The 24,431-nt window shown below is 44.6% G+C and overlaps 1 protein-coding gene across 2 annotated transcripts in view; it reads right to left on the bottom strand.

The window, feature by feature from the left end:
- ZNRF3 (zinc and ring finger 3) overlaps positions 1–24,431 on the bottom strand; it is a 152,181-nt gene that overhangs the window by 47,147 nt on the left and 80,603 nt on the right. For both annotated transcript variants that reach the window (XM_036123083.2, XM_078060811.1), the window contains exon 2: positions 13,187–13,312. In XM_036123083.2, coding sequence (XP_035978976.2) covers positions 13,187–13,312 — 126 coding nt within the window. The remainder of the gene's footprint in view (positions 1–13,186; positions 13,313–24,431) is intronic.

A 24,431-nucleotide genomic window follows, 5' to 3' on the forward strand; every position in this document is an offset into this window, starting at 1 on the left:
GAAAATCATATATTTGATAACGGACTTGTATCTATGATATACAAAGAATATGAAAATACTAAAATTGATGGCGGTGATGGTTGTGCAATTCTATGAATATACTAAAAACTGTACACTTAAAAAAAATGAATAAGCTTTCATGTGAGAACAACCTGATCATCATTTCTGTTCTGTTTCTGTATACAGTCCATCTGAACGCGTATTTCCAGAACAGAACTGGAGAGAAAAGTTTTGGAGGTGAAACAATCTTGGGCAACCTGAAGTTGAAATAGGTTATGTATGTAGTTGGTTTTAACCACAGTGTACATTTCCTAATAAAAAATTCTGTGTGCACTGGGGTGCCTGGCTGGCTCAGTCGGTAGAGCATACAGCTCCTGATCTCGGGATCCTGAGTCGAGCCCCACGTGGGGTGTGGAGCTTACTTTAAAAAAAAAAAAAAATTATGTGTGAATGCTGGAATGGAGTGAAACATGGTTATGGCAATCATGACAATGAACACAGATTCTGAAAGCAACTCCCCAGGCTGACAGAGTTGGGGCAGGGATATGACACATTGGGTAGGAGAGGATGAGAATTAATTAGGATTCCCTGGTCTAAAGAATAGCACAAACAGGCATCTGCTTTGTTGATTTACCAATGAATTCTTTCCAATGAGTTCACACAAGCATATTTCACATAGCTCTGGAAATAAGTTTTAAAACAACAAAAATGAAAACAGTATGGTACTGGCCCAAAAAGGGATACAGAATTTATTCGACAGTAGATAATGCAGAATATGACCCTACTCTAGAATTCAGTAGCACAGAGTATATTACTTTTTTCAAGAAGGAAGATACATAAAATGAAGGAAATGACTTAAAAGGGGTTGGAAGAACTTTGAGAGACTCAGACACTTCCTGATATTAAACATCAAAATAAATTTTGAGTGATTTAAAGATCTAACCTTAAAAGGAAAACTGATCACAGAAAAAGTAGAAAAGGCAAAAATGACTCTAAGTTTGCAAGAGAGGAACAGAATAATTAAGTTTAGCAGCAAGAGAAGAAATCATTAAGGAATCATGATGTCAAATTTTTAAACTCCTGCATGCCAAGAAAGCTAAGCAAATAAAGATAAGAAAATAAAAGGGACAGTTAAGAAATACTCCAAATGACAAGGAATGAATATATCGCTATTAAAAAAAAAAAAATCGGGGTGGCTGGGTGGCTTGTCGGTTAAGTGTCTGCCTTCTGCTAGGGTCCTGATCCCAGGTCCTGGGATCGAGTCCCGTATCGGGCTTCCTGCTCAACGGGGAGCCTGCTTCTTCCTCTCCCTCTCCCCCTCCCCCCACCTCATGCTCTCTCTCTCAAATAAATAAATAAAATCTTACCCAAAAAATCTACATTAATATTCATCCTTACAAATGAGCAAGGGGCCAGAATAGAAAATTCACAAGACAGAAAAAAGAAAAAAAAAAATTTCACACGACAGGAAATTTAATTAGTAGATGGGAAAAAAGCTTACTTAGAGTTTAATATTTGCCAATAATCAAGGACATGCCAATAAAAACAATAAAGTACTATTTTGATCTTTCAAATTACTAAAAAAATGTATTAATGATAATGGTCAATGTTATTAGCGTTGCTTATGGAAAAAATGATTCACTCTTTTTTTTGGTAGGGTAAACTGAGGAACTTTCCAGGAAAGCAATTTGTAACTGTTTGCATCAAGAGTCATAAAAAAATGTTCATATCCCTTGATCTGTAATCTCCTCCTCGAATATTACCATAAGGGAATAATTCAAAGAGATGGGGAAAAAAAAAAGCCAACCCTACATAAAGAAAGGTTTCAGTGTGGCTTATTTGTAAGGATTAAAAATAAAACAGAAGTGATTTAAATATTGAAGCCTGGGGGCGCCTGGGTGGCTCAGCCATTAAGGGTCTGCCTTTGGCTCAGGTCATGATCCCAGGGTCCTGGGATCGAGCACCGCATTGGGCTCCCTCCTCCGTGGGAAGCCTGCTTCTCCCTCTCCCACTCCCCCTGCTTGTGTTCCTGCTCTCGCTAACTCTCTGTCAAATAATTAATAAATAAATAAATAAATAAATAAATAATGAACCCTGGGGTAAATAGTCAAATAAATCATGGTATATTCTACTGTCATAGTAAGCAGCCATTAAAATGATAGGTTATGAAAATAATAGCAAATTGGTAAAATGACTATGTTATTAAGTTCGAAAGGCCAAACAGATGTGTGTACCTTCATAATAATTACATTAGAGGGGCGCCTGGATGGCTCAGTTGTTAAGTGTCTGCCTTCGGCTCAGGTCATGATCCCAGAGTCCTGGGATCGAGCCCCGCATCGGGCTCCCTGCTCTGCGGAAGGTCTGCTTCTCCCTCTCCCACTCCCCATGCTTGTGTTCCCTCTCTCGCTGTGTCTCTCTCTGTCAAATAAATAAAATCTTTAAAACAATAACAATAGTAATAATAATTACATTAAAAATCAGGCTCAGAGAAGAACACTGGAAGGGCATAAACTAAAAGTGAGTACTTGTGTTAAAGGAGACAAAGTTTTTTTCCCCCTTTTATTTTCAAATTCCCCATAATTAATTGTTTCATGCAAAAAACATTTACTGACTGCCTACTATATGTGCTTGGCACTAGTAATATAAAAATGGTGGTCAAAATTATTACACTGCTTACATACTTAAAAAAAAAAAAAGACAAAGGAACCAGAAAATTCTGTTAGTTTCAAAAATAGTAAAATAAATTAATGCTATAATTTTAGGTATACTTTTAAAATTAGGGGTTTATTGGGTATAATTTTTAAATTAGCTGTTAAGATTCTATCAACTGAAACTCTGAAAAAAAGGAAAAACGCTAAGAAAATAACTCACTTTTAAAAACCAAACTACTATGTTTATAAAGAGATGAAAAAGAAAGCTTTTCAAGCTAAAGACTTTAAAATTGGGTTTCTGAAAATCAAGCCAAGGTAACAGAAGTTCCTTGCATATTTCACATTCTTTTCTCTGAGGTTCATTTAAGAGTTGATACATTTGTGAAAATCCATCAGCATTAGGTTAATGTGTAATAGTGAAGTCCCAGGGCCTTTATACATCCCAACAAATAGCCCCAGTTCTTCAGACTAACTAGATTTTTATTTTATCCCACAGTGCTTAGGACAACTGGAATGTGTTGAAACTCTTATTATTTTTATAACTAGCAAAAATGATGCAGAATTTAAAGTATTTCAGTATCCCAAAGGAATTGTTTAGACTGCCTCCAACTTCAAACCGAACACAAGAAGTGTTAGTCAGAACACACAACCCAATGTCTGATTTGGAAAACAAGAGCACCAGAACAGAAATGGTACCTTTCATCAAATAAAATATAGTGCTTTTTGGAAAGAAAACAAACATAAAAGACAGATTAAGGAAAAGAAATTGCATTTGTCTGCAGCCTACAATGGTCTTGTGACCAAGATTAGCAGCCGGGATCTTGTCAACGTCCCCATTCCTCCTGCTTCTGCACCCAGTGGGGCATTCTCCTGCACAGGTGTGACGTAAGTGCTCTAAAATGTGCAATGGTCCAACCTGGTGTGCAGGTTTTCCAAGGGCTTGGTAGACAGAAAACCAGTTACATGCAACCACTATCGAGACAGCCCCCAAAATGTGAAATGCCCGTGGCCATGGCCAGAAAACACTTTCGAGTGACTGACAGCCCACTGTTGCTTATTTGGGCTAACTCACACACGTGACCAGGCACGTGCAAGACCCCTCTGAGGACAGAGAGCAGATGGGACTTGGGGGCTTATCTCCAGGTATGAGAGATTCGGGTCACCCGACATGGGACTGGTATCAGACATATTACAATGACTTATTATGTTGGGTTCTAACTTTTTTATACTTCAAAATGGCCTCTCAAAGGTTGACAAGAACATTAGCTATTTTTGATGGGCTTTTCTGCTGGCCGGTAACACCACCTAGTTTCCTAGGACAGCCTCATTTGTGAGAGCCTGGTTCAACTGGAGGGGACAAGGGCCAGAAGGAGTGTCCACAAGCCAGGCTTCCCCCGGTCTGGGGAGGTGGGAAGCCTGTGCTCCTCGGATTGGCAGACACATTATTTGTTCTATTCACTCAGTCTATCTTCAAAATTCCCTTAAGCCTCTCAGTGGATTTCAAATAATGGTTTTGTTAGCCTTTTATAGCTGAAAATGTCATGGATCTACTTAAAAAAAAAAAAAAAAGGTATTGTGCTTAATATAGCCTTTTAACTAAGAGGTGCCTGGAAGATTTAGGTAGAGAAGAAAAGCATCAAAATAAGAGTTTGATTTTTACATCAGACATGTGACCTTAGAATAAAAGTTGGTATTCCCTGAGTTTTTCCTTTTTCCATTCATATCATGCCAATCTTTTCCTCCTGATCTGATTTCTTTTACTAAGTTCCTTTCCTGCTTTCCTTTTTAACCAAATATGGGAGGTATTTACCCAAGTGTTCCCTAAAATAAATCTGAAGAGCCTTCCAAACTTCCTCTACAACAACAAACCCACCTCAGCTCACCTTAGAAAAAGGGCTTTCATCCGCTTGGTAGGAGCAAGTTTAGAGAAGGAAGGAAACTGATACTTGTGGGGAATTCACACATTCCAAAAACTTGACATACATCATTTTTTTAATCATCACAATTATCTTGACAGAGGGGGATATGAAGAAATGGAGGCAAAGAGAGATTTAACTGGCCCAAAGTTACCCAGCTACAACTGGAGTGGAAGAAGCACCATTTACACCTAGGCCATACGGCTTCAAGATCCAGGCTCTCTGCATTCCTCACGTGGAAGCACAAACATGCTCGAACACTGAACACGCATTTCACCAGAACATACCACAAAGGCTACCGTGAACCTGTCATTATACTGGAAGGCAGTGGGGCAGGGAAGGAAAGGAAAGAGAAGTGGAATTTAAGGCCTTCGTAGGGAGAGAAAATCTGTCCATCATAAGACAGGGTGTCTCATCTGGGACACTACTGACATTTGGGGCCAGATCATCTTTGTGGAGGGGGGGCTGTCCTGGGCATTGTAGGATGTTGAGCAGCATCCTTGGCTTCTATCCACTAGATGCCAGTAGCACCCCCAACCCCTACCCCCAATCCCTCCTGGGAGGGCACACCTCCAGGTGAGAACCACTGCAATAAGAGGACTCAGATTACATGCTCTGAGAAGGTCTGACACAGGTAAGTGTCCCCAAGCACACGGTGCTCTCCAGGGATACCCTGGCAATGCGCTGTGGTCACAGTGCCCCATGCGCTTCCCTAACTGGAGGAGGCCAATGCCTGTAACCGGCCGCCTTCTCCCCTTTCCCACAGTGAGTCAGACCCCAGTCCCACCATCCCGCTGGAGACGGGAACCTCACACTCAAGAGTGCTAAGTGGGGCTTGGCCTATGGACCAGGGCACTCAGGTACCTGAGGAAATGCACGTCTGTGACCAAAAACCCCAACGAGAAAGGCAGGCTGAAGGATAAGACCCCCCCCCCCCAAGACACACACACACACCCCTACAGGCTAAAATCCCAATGAGAAGGGCAGGCTGAAGGATAAGACCCCCCCCACAAGACAGACAGACAGACAGACACACACACACACACACACACACCCCCTTACAGGCTCTTAACTCTGCAGTCTGATCCAAGTTCCCACACGTTTTTGCCTTAAGCAAAGGCCCATCTAGTTAAGCCCTGTTATCGAAGGTCAAGGCTGAAGGTTATATCCCAATGCAAGCCTCAAAATAGTAAGATCTTTTTTACTTAAGTTCTTTAAATTCATTGTTCAGTTATTTTTTATTAAATATGGAAATCAGCAACCCATCAGTTTTATTCAAATTATTTAAACTTCAGAACCAACACTCTTTTGACTCGGGTACTACAGAACAGAGTAATTTCACGACAACGCGTTCAGCTCTGTTCCTGCATCATCCTCAGTTTCTGCTCAGAGGGAAAGGAGAGGGAGAATTTCACGCAGGCTCCACACCAAACGCGGAGTCCAATGCGGGTCTGAATCCCACAACCCTGAGATCAAGCGCCCCTCTGCTAACCTTATAACAGGGCTTTTCCCTCAGCCAAGCTCTAGATGATATTACAGTGGGGATGTCATGCTAGGTCAGTGCACTCAAATCTCTGATCTCCTCTTAGATTCTTAAAAATTAAGAACCCCAAAGAACGGGGCGCCTGGGTGGCTCAGTCGTTAAGCGTCTGCCTTCGGCTCAGGTCATGATCCCAGGGTCCCGGGATCGAGCCCCGCATCAGGCTCCCTGCTCCGCGGGAGGCCTACTTCTCCCTCTCCCACTCCCCCTGCTTGTGTTCCCTCTCTCGCTGTGTCTCTCTCTGTCAAATAAATAAATAAAATCTTAAAAAAAAAAAAAAAAAATTCCACCTTTAAAAAAAAAAAAAAAAAAAAAAGAACCCCAAAGAACTTCTGTTTCTGTGGGTTATATCTACTGATATTTACCGTATTAAGAATTAAAACCGAGAAATATTTATTTATTTTTAAGTAAACTTTACACCCAATGTGGGGCTCAAACTTACCACCCTGAGACCAAGAGTCACATGCTCTACCAACTAAGTCAGCCAGGTGCCCCAAAACTGAGAAATCCTTAAAACACAGAATATACGAGCACACGTTCCCTTAGCTGACAGAGCAATGAAGTCACCACATAAAACGATGCCTCTGGAGAATCCCACCATACACTTGTGAGGGAATGAGTGATTCGGCAAGTGACATCTCAGTGTTATTATGAAAACAGCTCTGGTCTTGTGGGACCATCTGTGGGAATCCCTAAGGGTCCCCTGAGAACTGCCGTGCTAGATCAACACCTATACCATGATTTTATCAGCTTTTTACCAGAGAACACAGAGAAACAATGCCCAGAAAAGAAAAGCCCCCATGCAGAAAGGCTGGCCATTCATCATCATGGGGTGACGGTCCCCTTTCTGGATTATTCCTTGTCCATTAAGCACCAACTACTGCCTATCACTGTATTATACATCAGGTTCTGCTTAATATTTGGTGAAGAAACTCAAACATCTTTGGATTGCAGTTAGTGTCATTTTCCTGCTTTCTGCTATGGCATGAAAAGAGAATACAAAGAAATCTGTTTTCTCCTGAATTCTCTATTGAGGGAGTCGCTCTTTGGAAGAAATCTTCCTGGGGGTAGCCTGATGTCCAAAGGGGGGATCTAGTCTCTGTCCTCATTGCTTCTGAATCCTCTATAACCCGTCTTACAGGACGCGGGGTTTGCTTTCCCCCAGGACCCAGCAGAAGCGATCATCACTCATGGTGGGATTATGCACCATCACTTCAGGAACCAAATGCTTCCTTTTTCTATACCCACTGCCATCAAACTTCATATATTGTAAAAAGCTTTAAGTAATACCACTTCTTCTTTACCGTGGGAAAATATACATAACACAAAACTTACCATTTTAATTCTTCTTAAGTGTACAGTTCAGTGGCATTAAGTGCATTCACAGATTTGTGCAACCATCACCACTGTCCACCTCCAGAACTTTCTCATCTTCTTCCCGAAACTCTGTCCCCAGCGAACCCCCCATCCTCCCCTCTCAGCAGCCCCTGGCAACCATTGTTGACTATTTAAGTAATAGCATTTGGAGCACCAAAAGAAATGGGAGGGAGAGGATGGGTCACGAGGGCTTATATTTTATTTAGTGTTTCTAAATAAAATCCTACCATGACCAGCACTTGACACGCACGGTCTCCTTTAGGTGCTGTTCCCACCGAGGACGTGGAAATGTGCCGAGGGGCCGAGGGACTGTTCCAGGTCACAAGGGTTAAAGGGTTGGAACTGGAGCTTCAATTCAAGTTAGTCTGATGTCTAAACCCAAGTCTTAACCATTATAGGCTCCTTCTCCTCCCAACCACCCTGAGAAAATTAAGTCCCTTTGACTCTGTTTTCTAACTTTCCAGTCATTTTGGCTTCTAGGGTCTTTATTCATTCTTTGCGAAGCAGTTACCAAGACACTCCGGGGGCTGGATGTGGGTTGGCGGAGCAAACGTCAGGGTTCAATCCTCTGCCAACCTCTCCTTCTGTGTCCTGCTGCCTACTGGGAGAGCCGGGATTATAGACCAGAGCGGTTTTCCACCCTGACACACACCATCGGCCACGCTGCCTCTACATGTCACATTTGCCTAAATGCGACAACAGAAAAAGAGATGAACAGACTGGGGAAATATGAAGGCAAACACGAGGTGTCCTCAGCAATGCCACTGGCTTGAATGTCACCAAACCACTGAAGAGAAGTGACGTCTGGGCACCACTCACTTCCCAGAAACACCCAACAGCGAAGAGTAACCTGATCCTTCCCTCTCCAACCAGCCTAGGGAATGAAGACTACACTCCTTAACCTGAAAGCCTCTTCCTTCCCCAGCAACTTTCAATGCCCCTTGAAGAACTTCTTGCTTCCTTTCTTTCTGCCCTGTTCCTGGAGCTTATTCCCCCATCTCTCCCAGACTCAGACAGCCCCTCTCTGTAAAACTCACCTGACCCCTCCACCCCATAGATTCACCTCTCCTCACAATTAGTGTCTGTACCAGGGATCGGGCCTCGGCTCGGGGCAAGGAGAGGAACGAACTCTTCATAGTACACATGTGCCAGAGAAGTCCCCTCCCACTGGGGCCTCTCGGACTGACTCAGGATAAACTGAGGACATCACCCACCAGCTAACGATCCCATATATGACTTGGTAACTACAACGGGGTAGCCCAGCACTGCCCCCCACCAGCTTTCTTCTGGAGAGCCTTCTTCTTCCCACTCCCCACACATGGCTGGGCAGGAAGCTAAGTTCTGTGCGTTCCCAGCCCTAGATCACAGCTGAAAGTGACCACCGGATCCAAGAGGGGCCAACAAATCCCTTTACTGGAATCCTTCAGGCTCGAAACCAAGAGAGTGTCAGGCCCAGATATAGGGGGGGAGCTATGTATCCTACCAAGCAGGTGGAGAGAGAGGAAATAAAAGCAGATATACAGAAGACTCGGGGAGGGGCCACTGGCACTGAGCCCCAGAGTTGGGTGTTCTAGAACAGCAGCAGCCCCTCTCACGGGTTCCCTGATGCCAGCCAGGAGCCTCAAGAGCAAATCCCCTTTTGGCTCAACACAGTTCAAGCTGGGTCTCTGTTAAGTGCAACCAACAGTCCTAACCAAGCCAGTGGCTACTAAAAAGCACCCCATTTTTATCTACAAACTGGTGAAGACAAAAGGGGGCAAGGGGAAGAAACTAACACGGATGAGGCAGGAGAACCGTCTTTATCTCAGATCTCAGGTCGGCTACTTGGCAGCTGTTTGATCTTAGTTACATAGACAATGTCTCTGGGACTCGATTTCCTCGTTGTAAAATGGGAATCTGGACACGATCCCAGAGTCAGTCTGACAATGAGAGATGCTGCCTGGAAAGCTTCTAGTGCTCAGCGAGCACCCAACACGTGACGGCTGCTTTTACGTTCCCGTCAGGCGTTTACCACGAGCCAGACTCTGTGGTAAGTTCTCCGCAAACATCTTGCGGGACTCCTGTCGTGATGACAAGGGCAGCACCAGCCCCAAGGAGGGGCACAAGGGCCCCCGAACTGATGGGATCTTTCGGAGGTCACTCTGCCAGAGCTGGGTCTCAGTGACCTGAAATCCCCTGCCTTTCTTGTCTTTTCATGCATTTCCTCACACCGTCCTCCTAAGCACCAGAAAGAGCCAGTCCGCGCCTGTTGACCGGCCTTTCAAAACCCTCCGTAAGGCTCCACTCCAATGTGGGATGAGGGGGAGAAGAGGTTTATTCTGCCTCCATTTATGGAATCTGGGCCAGGCGGGCTTTGTTAGAAACTCCAGCACATCCTGTGTGTTCCTGCCATGAGACCCTCCATTACATGGACGGGTCATAGGAACTGAAGCTAGTAAAGCCAACCTTCAAATTTCTTTCCTGTCCCGTAAGATGCTTAATAAACACTGTTTGAATTGAAGGGTTAAAATGCCCAGGACATAAACATAGATTTCTGCACTTTGGGGATGGTTTAAGACTCTTACTTTCAGTTAACAAGTCCCTCAGAAATGTCAATTTTATTCTATTTTAATTTCTTAGCACTTAAACTGTCACAGGTAACCCAGTCTGCCTTTCAATGCTGCAAAGAGAATCTCCCCAAACTAGAATCTCAAGGGAAGATTTTAAATGACATAGAAGCTGAAAATATTGGAAGAGTAAGGAGGCCATAACAGCATCTTAACATGAAGTGAGAAAGAGAGGCCCAGAAAGCCAAGAGATTTGTTCCGCGCTTCGTGTGATGCAGGGCCTGGCCTGGTGCCCTGGCTGGCTGTATCCCTGTGGGGGGCTCCCTCTCACCCCAACTCTGCCTCCCTAGCTGATCCTACTGTCTGCCCTGCCTCCTGCAGGATTGAAAAGATTATAAGGAGGGGGATCATAAATCATTTTTCTCTCATGAGTTACAGTGTTCCCTTCTGAGGAGTTCAAAAGCATTCAGTAATAAACCAAGGTGATGAGTTTATGTCTTTTGCTTTTAAAATGAAACTTTATTTGAACTCCTGGAGAGGCATTTACAGTTTTTTTAATTTAGGACATTCCTCTCTTGTTTCAACATTTTGCCCCATGGCATTTTCTGTGGGCGGGTAGGTGATGGGGGGGGGTAGAGGGCGGAGGAGGGAGAGGGGGTCTGTGTCTGGCCCAACCCCCCCCCCGCCCCGCCCCCCCGTTCTCCCACAGGCTTTTCCGAATGTCTGACAGAGTCCTCCCTTCGATGGTTTTCAGCAAGTCTCAACATCTATATGGAGGAGTCCCTCCTCCCACCCCCACACTGACTTGGCTGCAGTTTCTTGCTTTTGTGCTTCTCTCCACTGCCCATCGCCTTCTCGCCATAGCCACCGAGAGCAAAGAAATGAGAGAAGAGCATGCTATCTGCAGGAGACAGGGCTGCCCACAAGGCTCCCTTTGCGTTTCTTTATCCTAGTCTCTTGCTAGGGGCTCAAAAAAAAGGAAAGCGCAGTTAGCAAAGTTAATAAAATCAAAGCTGAAAACAATTACACTTTAAAATCAGAAAGGAAAAGAAAGAGGAAGGAAGGAAGGGAGAAAGAAAAAAAGGAAGGGGGGAGAGAGATGCGTGAGTCATCACACCTCCCATACAGACCCACTCTAAACAAACATGGGACTGTCTCGCTTTGTCTGGCCCAAGATTTTTGCTCATGATTTTATTCAGGTGTTAAGCCAAATTTCAGTAACTAACCACGTGTAAATACCGCCTGGCCACCACAGAGCCTTTCCAAACAGAAATGTGGTGGGGGGAGAGGGCTGTTGCTTGCAAGCAGGTAGAACCACACGCTTAGCTTCTGCATTCGATAAATATTTGGTGAATGAATAAACCCAAGAAGTACTTAATGATTTCAATATATGTCTAGGGTTTTTATTCCCCCTGGCTTTGCAAGCCAGCAGGCCAAACCATACAAAACTCTTCAAGTAAAACCACTACACGGTTGTTCCAGGTGGAGGAAGAAACAATTGGGTGTCCCTGGGAGCCCTGTTCCAACCCACTTATAGACACAACAGATGCAAAGGTGGAACTCCACTGGATGCGGGCAAAGCAAATTAGGCCAAGTTGCTGAGCCCTGCATAGCAGCAGCTTAAGTATAGGAGAAAATATTATATGAGGAGTGTACTACCTACAAGGAAGGCAGTGTTCCTAACCTTTAGATGTAGCTGGCATTTCTCCTAGGAAAACACTAAAGTATTCTCAAAGGGGTCGCTGCTCTCCTAGCATCATTAAGCAGCTCTGGCCAACTATTTAAACGATGAAGTATCAGGGCCTGGGTCACCTAAAACACCTTGATTTGACTTCATAAACTGTAAACCAAACAGGTAATAATTCCTGGGTTGGTTTTTTTTTCCCCGCCTATAAAAGAGCAGGAGAACTTGACAAGCGCTCAGAAGCTTCAGAAGACAAGTGGGACATGAAAATCATAGATTAGACCCTTAACAGTCTCCTGGACCCAAAGTCTTTCAGGAGACTGGCTGGGACATCTTCAAGTCTGAGAAAGGCTCCCCGTCAAGCACCGTGCATCAAAACCACCTCTTCTCTTGCCTGGATCCCCAGGAGGTCAGGAACCAGGACTGTTTTTTCCCCAGCTGTCTGCCCATAGCTTCTGAGATTATTAAAAATAAATAAATAAATAAATAATCCAGGCAATAACACTGTCCTTAAGAGATACCGCCTTTTCTCCAACTAAAATTCTCATAACTTTCTCCAAACCTTTCTCTTTAACAAAATGATCCAGTTTAAAACAGATTGCCATCTGTCATATTTTAAGATCATTGATGGATAGTTTCCCAAAATAAATTTATTTCTGTCTTAACACTGCAGCCAGAGATAATGCTGACCCCTCTTGGCTCACGAGTCTTTTTTAGTCCAAATGGGACGACAGCAGCCAATGACAGCAAACATCTTTTGAGAGCTTACTCTGCTGGCTGTTCGCATCTCATCTCACCTCCTAACCATCCTATGAGGTAAGTTCTAATATAGGACCATAATTGCTGTCTGCCATTCTGAAACCAAAAAAGCTCTAAAACCCAGAAGTTTTTCCATAACTTACTTGGCAGCAAAACTTAATGGACCTGAGCTCATTGAGAGGCAAAGCTACCCTGAACTAACATGAGGCTGTTTAGATTTTAGTTATCCCACTTAATGTGAATATCCGTATAGTCTGCTACACAAATAGGAGTGTGTTTAATTACTGAGAACGGTCCCAGACCTCCTGGGGGGGTCCCTTAATATAAAATATGCACAGCCTTAATACCTTTCTAAACTCCCCAAATCTCAGATTTCTGAAAGCTCTGTCCCCAAGGGCAGAAGGTATTGGGAATCTCTATTATAAGACACAGAGACTCCTTGAGGGGAAGTGACTTGCCTAGAGTCACAGAGTGACTCGAGGTGGAGCCGACTCTGAGGCTGGCAGGCTCCATCAGAGTCCGAGCTCGGAGGCACCGTAGTGGGGCCTCCACAAGACATGTCTTAGTCCTCATCCTGCCCCATTCAGCTGGGAAAGAGTGCTGGGCCTGCATGGCTCTTCTCTGTAACCAACTGGGTGAGCCACTGATGAAATGGGAAAGCAGAGAATGCCAGTCAGAAGCGAAGCGATTCAGAGGGCCTGGCGCTTGCTTACCTTGCCCAGGACAGTGAGGCATGGTTTCGGGTCCAACTCTGGCTGTTCCAGCTTCACCACACCTACCCAGCCGTATTCATACAAGTCCTCTTCATCGTTGTTATTACACAAGCCCAGTGGGTGCATCTAGGAGACAAAGCAGGAAGAAAGCTTCAATATATAGGCTGCAGGTGTGCTTGACCCACACTCTAAGTGTCTCAGACTCAATAGTGAAAAGTCATCTCAAAACTTAAAATTGGGGGGCGCCTGGGTGGCTCAGTTGTTAAGCAACTGCCTTCGGCTCAGGTCATGGTCCCAGGGTCCTGGGATCGAGTCCCATATCGGGCTCTCTGCTCCGCGGGAAGCCTGCTTCTCCCTCTCCCACTCCCCCTGCTTGTGTTCCCTCTCTCGCTGTGTCTCTCTCTGTCAAATAAATAAATAAAAAAAATCTTTAAAAAAAAAAAAAAAAAAAAAAAAAAAAAAAAAAAAAAAAACTTAAAATTGGGGATGCCCGGGTGGCTCCGTCAGTTAAGCGGCTGCCTTCGGCTCAGGTCATGATCCCAGGGTCCTGGGATTGAGGTCCACAGTGGGCTCCTTGCTCAGCAGAAAGCCTGCTTCTCCCTCTCCCTCTGCCAACCCCCCGCCTCCCCACCGCCCGTGCTCTCTCTCTGTCAAATAAATAAAAGCTTAAAAAAAAAAAACAACTTAAAATTAAATGGGGGGGTGGATTTTACAGATGTTTTCTCACTGCCCTTTTTTTTTAAAGTTTATTTACTTATTTAAGTAATCTCTATATCGAATGTGGGGCACAAACCCATGACCCCAAGATCAAGAGACGCATCCTCCTCTGAGCTGGCTGGGCACCCCGCTTTCTCACTGCTTTCTAAGTGGTGGTCACCCGAGGTGGACACCAGCTGATGGGATGAAGGGCAAGAAAAATCACATAACTCCCATATAAATGCCTATCTAAATTCCTGTGAAATACCATGATATTTAGTAGCAATTACAGATGAAATTAGCTAGGTTAGTTATCCTAGGCTATTTGGCTTCTAATCCTTAAAGACACATCTGTGGCAAGTTATGCAAGAGGACCTGGAAACACATTCAGGAATTTATGGAAAGACCAACGGACATACGGCAGAATCACCAGTATAATTAACAAGCTGTTTAAAAGGCCACCCCTGGCTACTGGGGAACAGGTGAAATTCTTTGAGGATTTTTTCAAAATGGGCAAAGCAGGAAATCAAAAATAGGAAGAAGAGCATCATCAAATTTTTGCTAGTAAAAGTGCAGTCAGTGGAAATGTAAGAACAATCCTAAAGTCTGCGCTCACAGCTCTATCATTGAGTCTTATCAGGCCCTTGAATCCCCAGTAACAATCTGGGAAGAGGAAATCCTCATAGATAAACTAACTGGTCAAGAAATTAACGAGTCTAGCACAGTGCTAAACTCTTTACATAACTGGAAGAAATGTGTACAGACACAAGAGACCTAAGAACCCACTGTGGTTGACAGAATGATATCCTCCAAGGCTGGCCTCCAAAAGCTGGAAAAGACAAGAAACAGACTCTCCCTAGAGCCTCCAGAAGGAATGTCACCTACAGATCCATTTTCGACTTCTGACCTCCAGAATGCTAAGAGAATAAATTTGTGCCGCTTTAAGCCACTAAGTTCATGGTAACTTCTTAGAGCAGCAAATAGGAAACTGTTAAAACACTCTCTTTGTCCCCCACTCATTTTATAGATGAGAACAGAAGTTCAAGAGAAGTAGCTTTTCTAAGACAACAGAGCCAGCGAGTGGCCGCCCCCACAGGTGACCTGGCCCCCAGATTCACAGTCTGGCGCCTTCCCACTCCACTTGCTTAACTTTACCATTGTCCCTTCCTCCAAGAGCTAGTCATCTGACTGGGAGGGAAAGACCAAGTGATTAAATCTTTGGGAAAAAACGTTGCCAGCTCTAAATTCTGTGGTACTAGAATTGCAACACAAATGTAGAGGGGGCAGCAAGGGTGGCTGGAATGTTCAGGGAAGCCCTGTGCAAGTGCTGAGCTGTGAGCTGAGCTTCAAGGAAGAGTCACATTGGTCAAGGAAAAAGGAGAGAGAGCCGGCAGTGGTTGAAAGCCTGGGGAGGAGAAGTTAGAGGCTGGAGGGGGCAGAGGAGCAAGACCAGTCTGGTAAGTATGAAGGACCACAGTCTACATCGAGAAGGAGAGAGACAGGCTAAAACTAGAAAGGTGTTTCGACACCAAGACAATTACCACAGGTGCTTGGGTGGAAGAGTGCACAGTGGTGTGCCCAGCCTCGAGAGGCATCTAGAGTGGAGGAGTGAAGGATGCAGCCCAGAGACGAGACAATCTTGGCAATTCAAAGGACCAATAGGAGGGGGTTGCACAAGCCCATGAGGTAGGTGGGCACAGGGTGCTACAAGGGGGTGGCCAGCAGCTCTCTCTAGTGGGTGAGGAATAATCCATCCCCTGTGAATTCCAATGCATGAGACAGAGGGCCCCGGGATATCCAATTTTTGCCTGAGTCCTCAGGCTTGATGATCGTGCCCAAAGGACAAATGAAGATTCCGCCCCTGAAGAACCCAGGCCACTCTAACATGTTTGGTAGTTTATTAAATGATGAGCAGCCTGACATGCAGACCTCTGACTGGAGAGGAAATGGGTGAGAGTGATAAGCCAATTGTACCAGCAGCCTGTTATCTCCACCACCAGGAAGGGGCTCCTTGCCCAGCTCAAGTCGGCTCCCTGAAATCCCAGGCCCAATCATGGCAATGGCAAACACACTGCTGACCCTCTTCTGCAGTATTCCATGGGTATTTTTAACCCGGCCACATGACCTGAAGGTTTCCAGGTGGAGAGTTGCTTTTTGTTACTTACACATGAATGAGGTTTGGTCCATGAAAGAGAGCTACACTGGGGGAGCTGAGGTATGGTGCAGGTCTAAGACCTGGTATCTACGGTTCCACTGATAGGAGATTGTCCAGAATAGGCAAATTCAGAGGAACAGAAAGCAGATTTGTGGTTGCTGGGGAGTGACTGCTTATTGGGTCCAGGGTTTCCTTTTGGGGTAACGAAAATGTTCTGGAATCAGAGGACGGTGAGGGATGCACATTGTGAATATACCAAATTCCTCTGAATTGTATACCTTAAAATGATTTAAATGGTGAATTTTATAGAAATTTCTCCAACAATAAAAAAGTTTTTTAAAAATGTCCCAAGAGTTTACTCAGATATGACTGCACTCAGCTAACGTGGGGATCCACAGGGGAGGACAATGGGGTTGCCACCCTTCCAGAGCCTAAGCCAATTACAGCAGCCCTTCTGGAAACCATGTCTTGCAGGACACTGCCCCTGAGAGATTAAAAACAGGTTCTTGTAAAAGTGACTAACACTGAGGAACACTCCATAAGGGATTCAGGATTTGCTTTTGGAAATTAAAGCTCTGCAGAGGCCTAAGAGTTTTCAACCTTTGCAAACACCAGGATTTCCAACTCTTTGATTATAAGCCTATTTGTGTATACTACGATCGTGCTACTTCATGGGGACACATTTAGAGAAATGCTAAGTTAGTTAGAACGCATATAATACGTGCATGAGAGAATAAACCTAAAGTCAATGAGATTCAGGCAAAGCTAAATGCCCTTAAATGCTGAACATCCACAACGCAAAGACTAAGGGGTATGGTGGAAAGAATGGAGGGATGGTCACAGGCAGCTAGAGAGAAGAGGTGGCCTGGGAGGGCCGGTGGGATGTGGGGAGAGGAAGAGAAGGAGGCTCAGGAACGGGAACCGAGAACAGCAGAAGCAGGAGATGCCCAAGCCTGGCCCTTTGCAGCCCTGGTGGGGAGGAAGCGGCCGTGACCAGACCGGAGGCTTATGCTGTGAAGGGGCCACATGCCAGGAGAGGCATGTCAAGAGTGCGTCCGCAGGCATGCAGAAATCTGAACTATGTAAGCCTCAAACACACCCGCTGGTCCGGGTCCCCTCGAGGCTGTCAGGCCCTGCGCCCTGGACCATACGTCGTGCCAGGCGCTCTCTCCCTCCTCTGCAGTCACACCCTCCCGTTCTCCTCTAAGACACCCCAATCAAATCTTCCACTGACACTGCGGGGACTGTTAGCTCCAAATGGCAGCCCTGTCAAGGGTGTTGACTTCTGAACATGGATCAAAGACTTAAAAACCAAAAGGAATTTTTCGAAAGCGCCAGTGGGTGCAATCCGTTGGCGTGGGTTGTTTATTTCCTCGTGGAGGGTAAAGAGCCCACCAAAATCACATCTCAGAGGATTGAAAACCTACCTCGCTATCTCTGCCGCCTTCCCAACTCCACCCTCAGTGCTTTCTCTCCTGAGTTCTTTATTCCAGTTTACATTTTCAGGTGCCCAACTACTGGTCCTATGAATGCAACCTCAGCAATGTCTAAATATTGCATGATTGGGGTCTAAATACCGTACGATTGGGGTCTCTGTCAGCTCACCCCTGATGACAGTATCAGCTTCTGGAAATGCCTGCCACCCCAGGCCTCCAACCATTTATACCCTAGGGTTCTCTTTTCCCAAGGGCTCCAACTTACGAGCTCAGCAGAATGTCTTATAGGGAAGTACAAGTAGCCATAACATGAAAATACTCATCTGTGAACTGACCTGTCTCAAAGGATGGAATATTCTAGGCAAAGGCATGAAGTACAAACAAATATGCCACATCTAAGGATATCGAAGAAGAGGGTTTTCTCATAATTAAGTATTTACTATACTATCATGTTTATGTATTTTATTTACTCCTTATGGCAACCCCTTGCTAACTGTTGGAATAACAATTGTGACTAGACATTTTAAGTAAGTTGCAAACTAGAAGTGCAAATCAGCAGCTGATGCAGAATATAATGGAGCCCATAAAAGCCATATTAGTCAATAACAGGATTCCACTCAAAGCCAATCGCAAACAAGCTAGTGAAAGATTAAAGAAGAAATCCCCAAGAGAGATGAACCACAGAGAATGATCAAAGAATTAAGATGGAACTTCGGAAAAAGTAAGGGAGTCCTCTAATATTTTGGAAAAATTACTTTTGATAATCCTGTTGCTGAAGTCAAACATAGAGAAAGATGCTACATCCATACTCTCATACAATTTTGCTGAAAATACCCAACACTGCCCACATGGGATTCACTCTATGGCCAGAAATCAATATATAGCTGCAATTATAATTTAACTTGTTAAGTTAAAAAATAAACTACTATTTTCCATTTCATTTTTCAAGATAAAGCCCCAAACAATTTCTTTCCACTATTTACTAAGAAATACCAGATCCTGATTTAAAAAGATCCCGAAGTCCTGTGTCGGGTAACAATCATATATAGAGAACGCGGGAGTCCTACATATGAAATGCACATATTCTCCTGAAAATTCAGACAGACACTGCTTCCACACTCTCCCTCCAGACAGCCGTCACATAAAAACCAGGCTTGTTAATTCTCATGTGTTGACGCCAGCCGTGACATATAGGTAGTGACTACACATAAAACCTGTGTCCCCTTCTGAATGCTAATCATTCAAGATTAATCTTAGATATACTTCAGTGAATGATGTCTGAGCATGTTAACTTTGAGCCTAATGTGGCACATGAGCATTTAAAAATTATAGGCATTTCTGAGTTTATTTTCTCTTTTTTAAAAAATGTATTTATTTTTAGAGAGGGGGGGAGGGGCAGAGGGAGAGGGAGAGAGAATAAATCTCAAGCAGATGCCCCTGCTGAGTGCAGAGCCCGGACGTGGGGCTTGATCTCGAAACCCTGAGATCATGACAAGAGTCGGACACTTAACTGACTGAGACACCCAGGCGCCCCTCTGAGTTTATTTTCTTAAAATGTTTGGATGTGTGGGGTTTACCTGATCAGGTGCTTGAAATGTGGTAAGTTTTTGCCTTGATATTTTTAAGAAGGTTAAAAATGGCTGACTTGTGTGTAAGAACTCAGGGACGTTACAAAGAACTGCTAATGAAAACATAAAGAAACAATCGAAAAGACTAGGAAACCCAGAGTGGAACTTTACCGAGACCCCACTGGGCGGAGAATACTGTAGAAAGGGAAGGATGGCCTGGAATGAAAAGACAAGCAAAATTCCTGGGACGGATCCACGGAAGAACAGTGCAAATAACCAACCAGCTACAATTAAAGCGTGAGATTATAAAAGAAAATGTGTCCTGTGTTATAAGTTTGGCCTCGTGCTATCAGAACAATAACTTTGGGATGCTCGATGTTCTTGCTTAAGTCAGATGAAGGAAAATGCCCAGTTAATCCTTTACACGAGGTCTGACATTATCACGAACATTGCATTATTATGGCTCTTGCTCTCTTACTCCTGGATTTTGTTCCAAGAGGTGTTTTGGGATGGAAAGAATGAGAGCTTCGGAATCAGGCAACCTTGTGTTTAAATCTCACTCCTGCCTCTTAGGAGGCACATCAACTTGGGCAGATGATTCAATTTCTATAAACCTCGATTTCCTCATCTGTAAAATGGGAACAATATCGTCTGCCTTAATAGGGTGCTAAAAGGATTAAAGGAGATAAAACATATAACCACAGTAACATAGGAGATACTCTGTCAGTAGAAAAGCCCTCACCTTCTTCACTTCCTCTAGACTTGTCATGTTTGCTCGAGCTTTATGCCTTTGCCTAGAATACTGTCCTTTGAGACCAGCTTCACTGCCACTCCTTCCATGCAGCTCTCTTGAATGCACCAATACAGATGGCTGCTTCCACCACCACGTCCCTAAATGCTTGGTTTGGTGCTTGCCACAGTTCTTTCAGCCTCCCCTCTAAGACAGGCACCTGCTTCTAGAAGGAGAGTCTTACAGGGGTCCCCTTTAACCCCAACCAGAGCATTGTGCTCAACAGGTGCTCAATAAGTGACTGCTGTGGGGGCACCTGGGTGGCTCAGTTGGTTAAGCGTCCACCTTCGGCTCAGGTCATGATCCCAGGGTCCTGGGATCGAGACCCGCGTCAGCCTCCTTGCTCAGCAGGCAGCCTGCTGCTCCCCCTGCTTGTACTCTCTTTGCTGTCTCTCTGACAAATAAATAAAATCTTAAAAAAAAAATAAACAAACAACAGCTGGCAGAACAGCCTTCGGCTCGAGGCCGGCCTGATGCCATGCCTCATGCTTTGTTTTTGGTAAGCTACTTGGGTCTGTGCTCAACTAAGTGAGGGACCCGGGCAAACGGGTCAGGATCTAATCAAATGCTGCATGAACTTTAAACAACCTGGCTCTTTACAGTCACTGACTATGAGGTGACCAAAGACATCCTCAGGACAAAAAAGATCTATGGGCAACGGACAGGAGCAAAGCCTGTTCCTTCTTGGTTCTGCTGTGGGACCACGGCAGCCGAGCATGCAGAGGTGGCTAAGGCTTCCTACATACAGAGAACACACTTCTGCCCTTCACTCAGGCAGGCTCATTACAGCGCTTTATAAGGGCAGTGGAGGGGGAAGAAGAACAGAGGATGTGCCCCCTCCCCCCAAAAAAAGCAAAACCTCAAATTTTTCCAACCACATCTGATCTCAGAAGCCACTTCAGCTCCAACAAAACGAGAATAAACCAAGCTCCAGCCAGGCATGGGCTCCAGGGCACGGGGAATCCAACAGAGAAGAGAAATGGAGACTGATGTCCCAGGGTGACGGCCGTAACCAGTCCGCTGGGTGAGCAGCCCAGAGGGGAAGAGCTGCAGCAGAGCCTCCTCCCCGCGAAACGAAAACGAACAACAACCGGAGTCAGTACCCAATGGGCTTGACAGTACTGACAAGAGCTTTACAGTTCTGCTAAGAGAATGAAAAGTGATAATCATATAGCAAACTGAAGTAATGGTGCACAGTGGGACAATTATTAACTCCAGAAAAAAATTTGAAAGTTACACCAGAACTATAAACCATAAACAGGATATGGCCTGCATGGCCTGGATGAAAAGAGTGACGGCCATAATAATATAAACCCTGATCTAAACCATAATTGTGATGCAGCTCCATTGGAAAAATGTAGAGATGGGATGTGGGGGAATGGGACAGGGGAAGGGAAGGGAAGGGAGGAGGGGACATAAGACAAAATCTTCACTTTCCATAGTAGGATGTAAAAAAAAAATTTTGTTTGTTTGTTTAATGGACTCAAACTATGAGGTACCAGTTATAAGCACATTATTTAGAAATAATTCACAGAATTTTAGAAATATTCACAGAGACAAATAGAAGAAACCACTAAATAATTGAAAATAGTTGCCCCTGGGAATAGCAATCAGGGATGCCAAAGGGTAGAACAGAGGAATGCTCTTTTTTATAATAAGTCATGAAGTAGTGTTTGCCTTTTTATAAGCATATACATGCTTTATTTTGATTAAAACCTTTATGCACTGCTGGACAGAAGACCCTTCCTCCATGTGTCCCAGCAGATTCTATGGGTCCTGTGGGGAAGCATTCCATCAGACCAAAGAGGGACCCCAGAGGCATCCTGCAGAGGAGAGAGGGTCCTCGGAGGGAGACTCTGACTGGGACGGCTGCTCTGAGGGCCTGGGCTGAGGATGGCTGGCAACACAGCACAGGGATGACTCAGGGAGACATGGTGCAGAAAGAACCAGCAGGCTTCACCACCCCCACAACCAAAAATAACTCCCAGGTGGCACCACAGTGTGACGTGGATTTGGGTGTTATAGAGATGGCAGACACGATAACCAGGGTTATTGTTCTGAGAAGCCCCAACCTTCCCCCAGACACACAAAGATCCTATAACCTCTAGAAGAGGCGATGAATATCCTACTTGTGTTTCCAAATAAGGAGCTGTTAAAGCAAAAGGACTATCAACAAACAATGCCTATACCTGATTATCATGGCTGCCGGATATCAAACATCTGGTTTTATGCTGAAATACGAAGATGGACCTTCTTCAAATTTCTCAGAGCCCAATGAGGTTGACTATCATGGTTTCCCTGTTTTGTTAATAGACAAACAATCTATGGGAACTTCAAAGCCAAAAGACCATGCCAGACAAGGTTAAATATCTGGAGGAAGAGAACTATGTTCCCTTGAGTACGAGACACCAAGCCAAGCTTTGAAACCAAGACCAGCTCTTTAAGAAGCTTTCAGTACAAAATCCTTGAGATACACTGGTGCACTTTCCACACGTCTGAAAGGACAAAACTGAAACCCGGGCTGGGGGTGCTCTTATCCAGAGTTACAATATCTCTCTACTCCCTCAAGTTTAAAATAACTTCAAAAGGGCTGGCTGTTTCTAAGTGGGTTACTGTTACACAGGAGCCAAATACTGAACTAAGAGCAGGAGAGACATTTCACTCTGTAATATTATCTCATCAAAAAAAATTCCTGGGGATTTAAAAGGGAAACTTCCTTCCTTTTGTCCTTTTGCCGCTGCCAGCCAGGGTAGGGTGTCACTGTGGGACAGAGGTTTACCTGAAACAACAGCCCCTGGACCTTTTCTTAAAAGGTGTGGTGGCTAGAATCAAGACAGAATGTATGTGAGGGAATGGAAAAGGAGAGCCCCGCCTATTTTTCTCTTGAATCACAGGGATGATTTTTTTCTGTTCTCTGTGCAAAGAAAAAGAGAACTCTCTTTGCTTTTTGAACAAACCCAGTTTAAACCTTTTTTCTGGATCTAGGATCTAGAAGTACTTGAATATAGTAGCCACCCGCCGCCGCCCCCAGCCCCATGCCCATGTGGTCATAGCAATGGGGACAGAAACCTGTCCAGACACAGAAAGGAGCTGGCTATTGCTGTTTGCTGGAACTTTCCAACTGGGAACTGCCTGAGGATTAAACCAGCACTTCTCCACTGAGGGCTCTGGCTTTTAGAACACTAAGCTGGAATCTCCTCCGGTGGGTGTCACTTTGTAGAGAAAAACCAAGAACAGCCTCTACTCTATCAGGTTCTCCTCTACCAAAAGAACCACCAAGAAGTTGCTTGTAAGAAGCGGGGTGAGGCAACAAGTATTTCGAGTCCACCTTCTCACTTGAATATCCTGCATCCCCCTGGAACTTCCCTCTGTCGGAGAATTACATTGAAACTTGGGTGTGGCTGTGTGTGTCTCTCTCATGTCTGACTTTACCAACCTCCACTTAGAACTTCCATTTCCAATCTCAAATAGGTAAAGAGATGTTTCGTAAGTTAAATTTTTAAAAAAGTATCCAAGAGACTACAGGAAAGCGTTGAAAACATTAAGCAAAAGTTAATTCTACATCCATTCTTTTTGTTTGGTTTTAATGTTTTGGTTTTTTTTTTCATTTTTTTAAAAAAAGATTTTATTTATTTATTTGACATAGACACAGTGAGAGAGGGAACGCAAGCAGGGGCAGAGGGAAAGGGAGAAGCAGGCTTCCCACGGAGCAGGGAGCCCAATGCAGGGCTCGATCCCAGGACCCTGAGATCATGACCTGAGCCGAAGGCAGATGCTTAACGACTGAGCCACCTAGGCGCCCCTCATTTTTTTTTTTAAAGTAATCTGTACACCCAACATGGGGCTCGAACTCATGGCCCCAAGATCAGGAGTCACATGTTCTACTGACTGAGCCAGACAGGTACCCTCTATATCCATTCTTAAAGTAATTTGAAGTAACTCATCATATGGCTACCAGATGACAAGTTTTAATCTCTACCCAGAAATTCACTGACATAGTTTTACTTCAAATTGCAAGGCAACGTAATAAAGGACACTTGATTGGATTTTTTAAAGATTTATTTATTTTAGAGAGAGAGAGAACGGGGTGAGGAACAGGGAGGGACAGAGGGAGAAAGAGTCTTAAGCAAACTTCATGCTGAGTGTGGAGCCCGACGCAGGGCTTGATCTCACGACCCTGAGATCACAACCTGAGCAGAAACCAAGAGCTGGACGCCCAACCAAATACACCCCCCAGGCGCCCCTTGTTCTTTTTTTTTTGTTTTTAAGATTTTATTTTTAAGTAATCTCTACACCCAACACAGGACTCAAATTCACAAGAGTGAATCACAAGATCAAGAGTCTCACACTCTACTGACTGAGCCAGCCAGGTGCCCCCCTGATTATTCTTATTATAAAAAGGTAAGGATTAGGTGCTTACACACAACAGAGTTACGGAATCAAGAGGAAAGATGGAGAGGAAGGGGTGAAAGTGTAATTCTCATTCTTCCAGATTGAAAAAGAATGCTAGAGGGGTGCCTGGCTGGCTCAGTTGGTAGAACATGCAACTCTTGATCTCAGGGTCATCAGTTTAAGCCCCATGTTGGGCGTGGAACCTACT

This window comes from Halichoerus grypus, chromosome 13 (genome assembly GCF_964656455.1).
Source record: "Halichoerus grypus chromosome 13, mHalGry1.hap1.1, whole genome shotgun sequence".
In the NCBI taxonomy this organism is placed as follows: Eukaryota; Metazoa; Chordata; class Mammalia; order Carnivora; family Phocidae; genus Halichoerus; species Halichoerus grypus.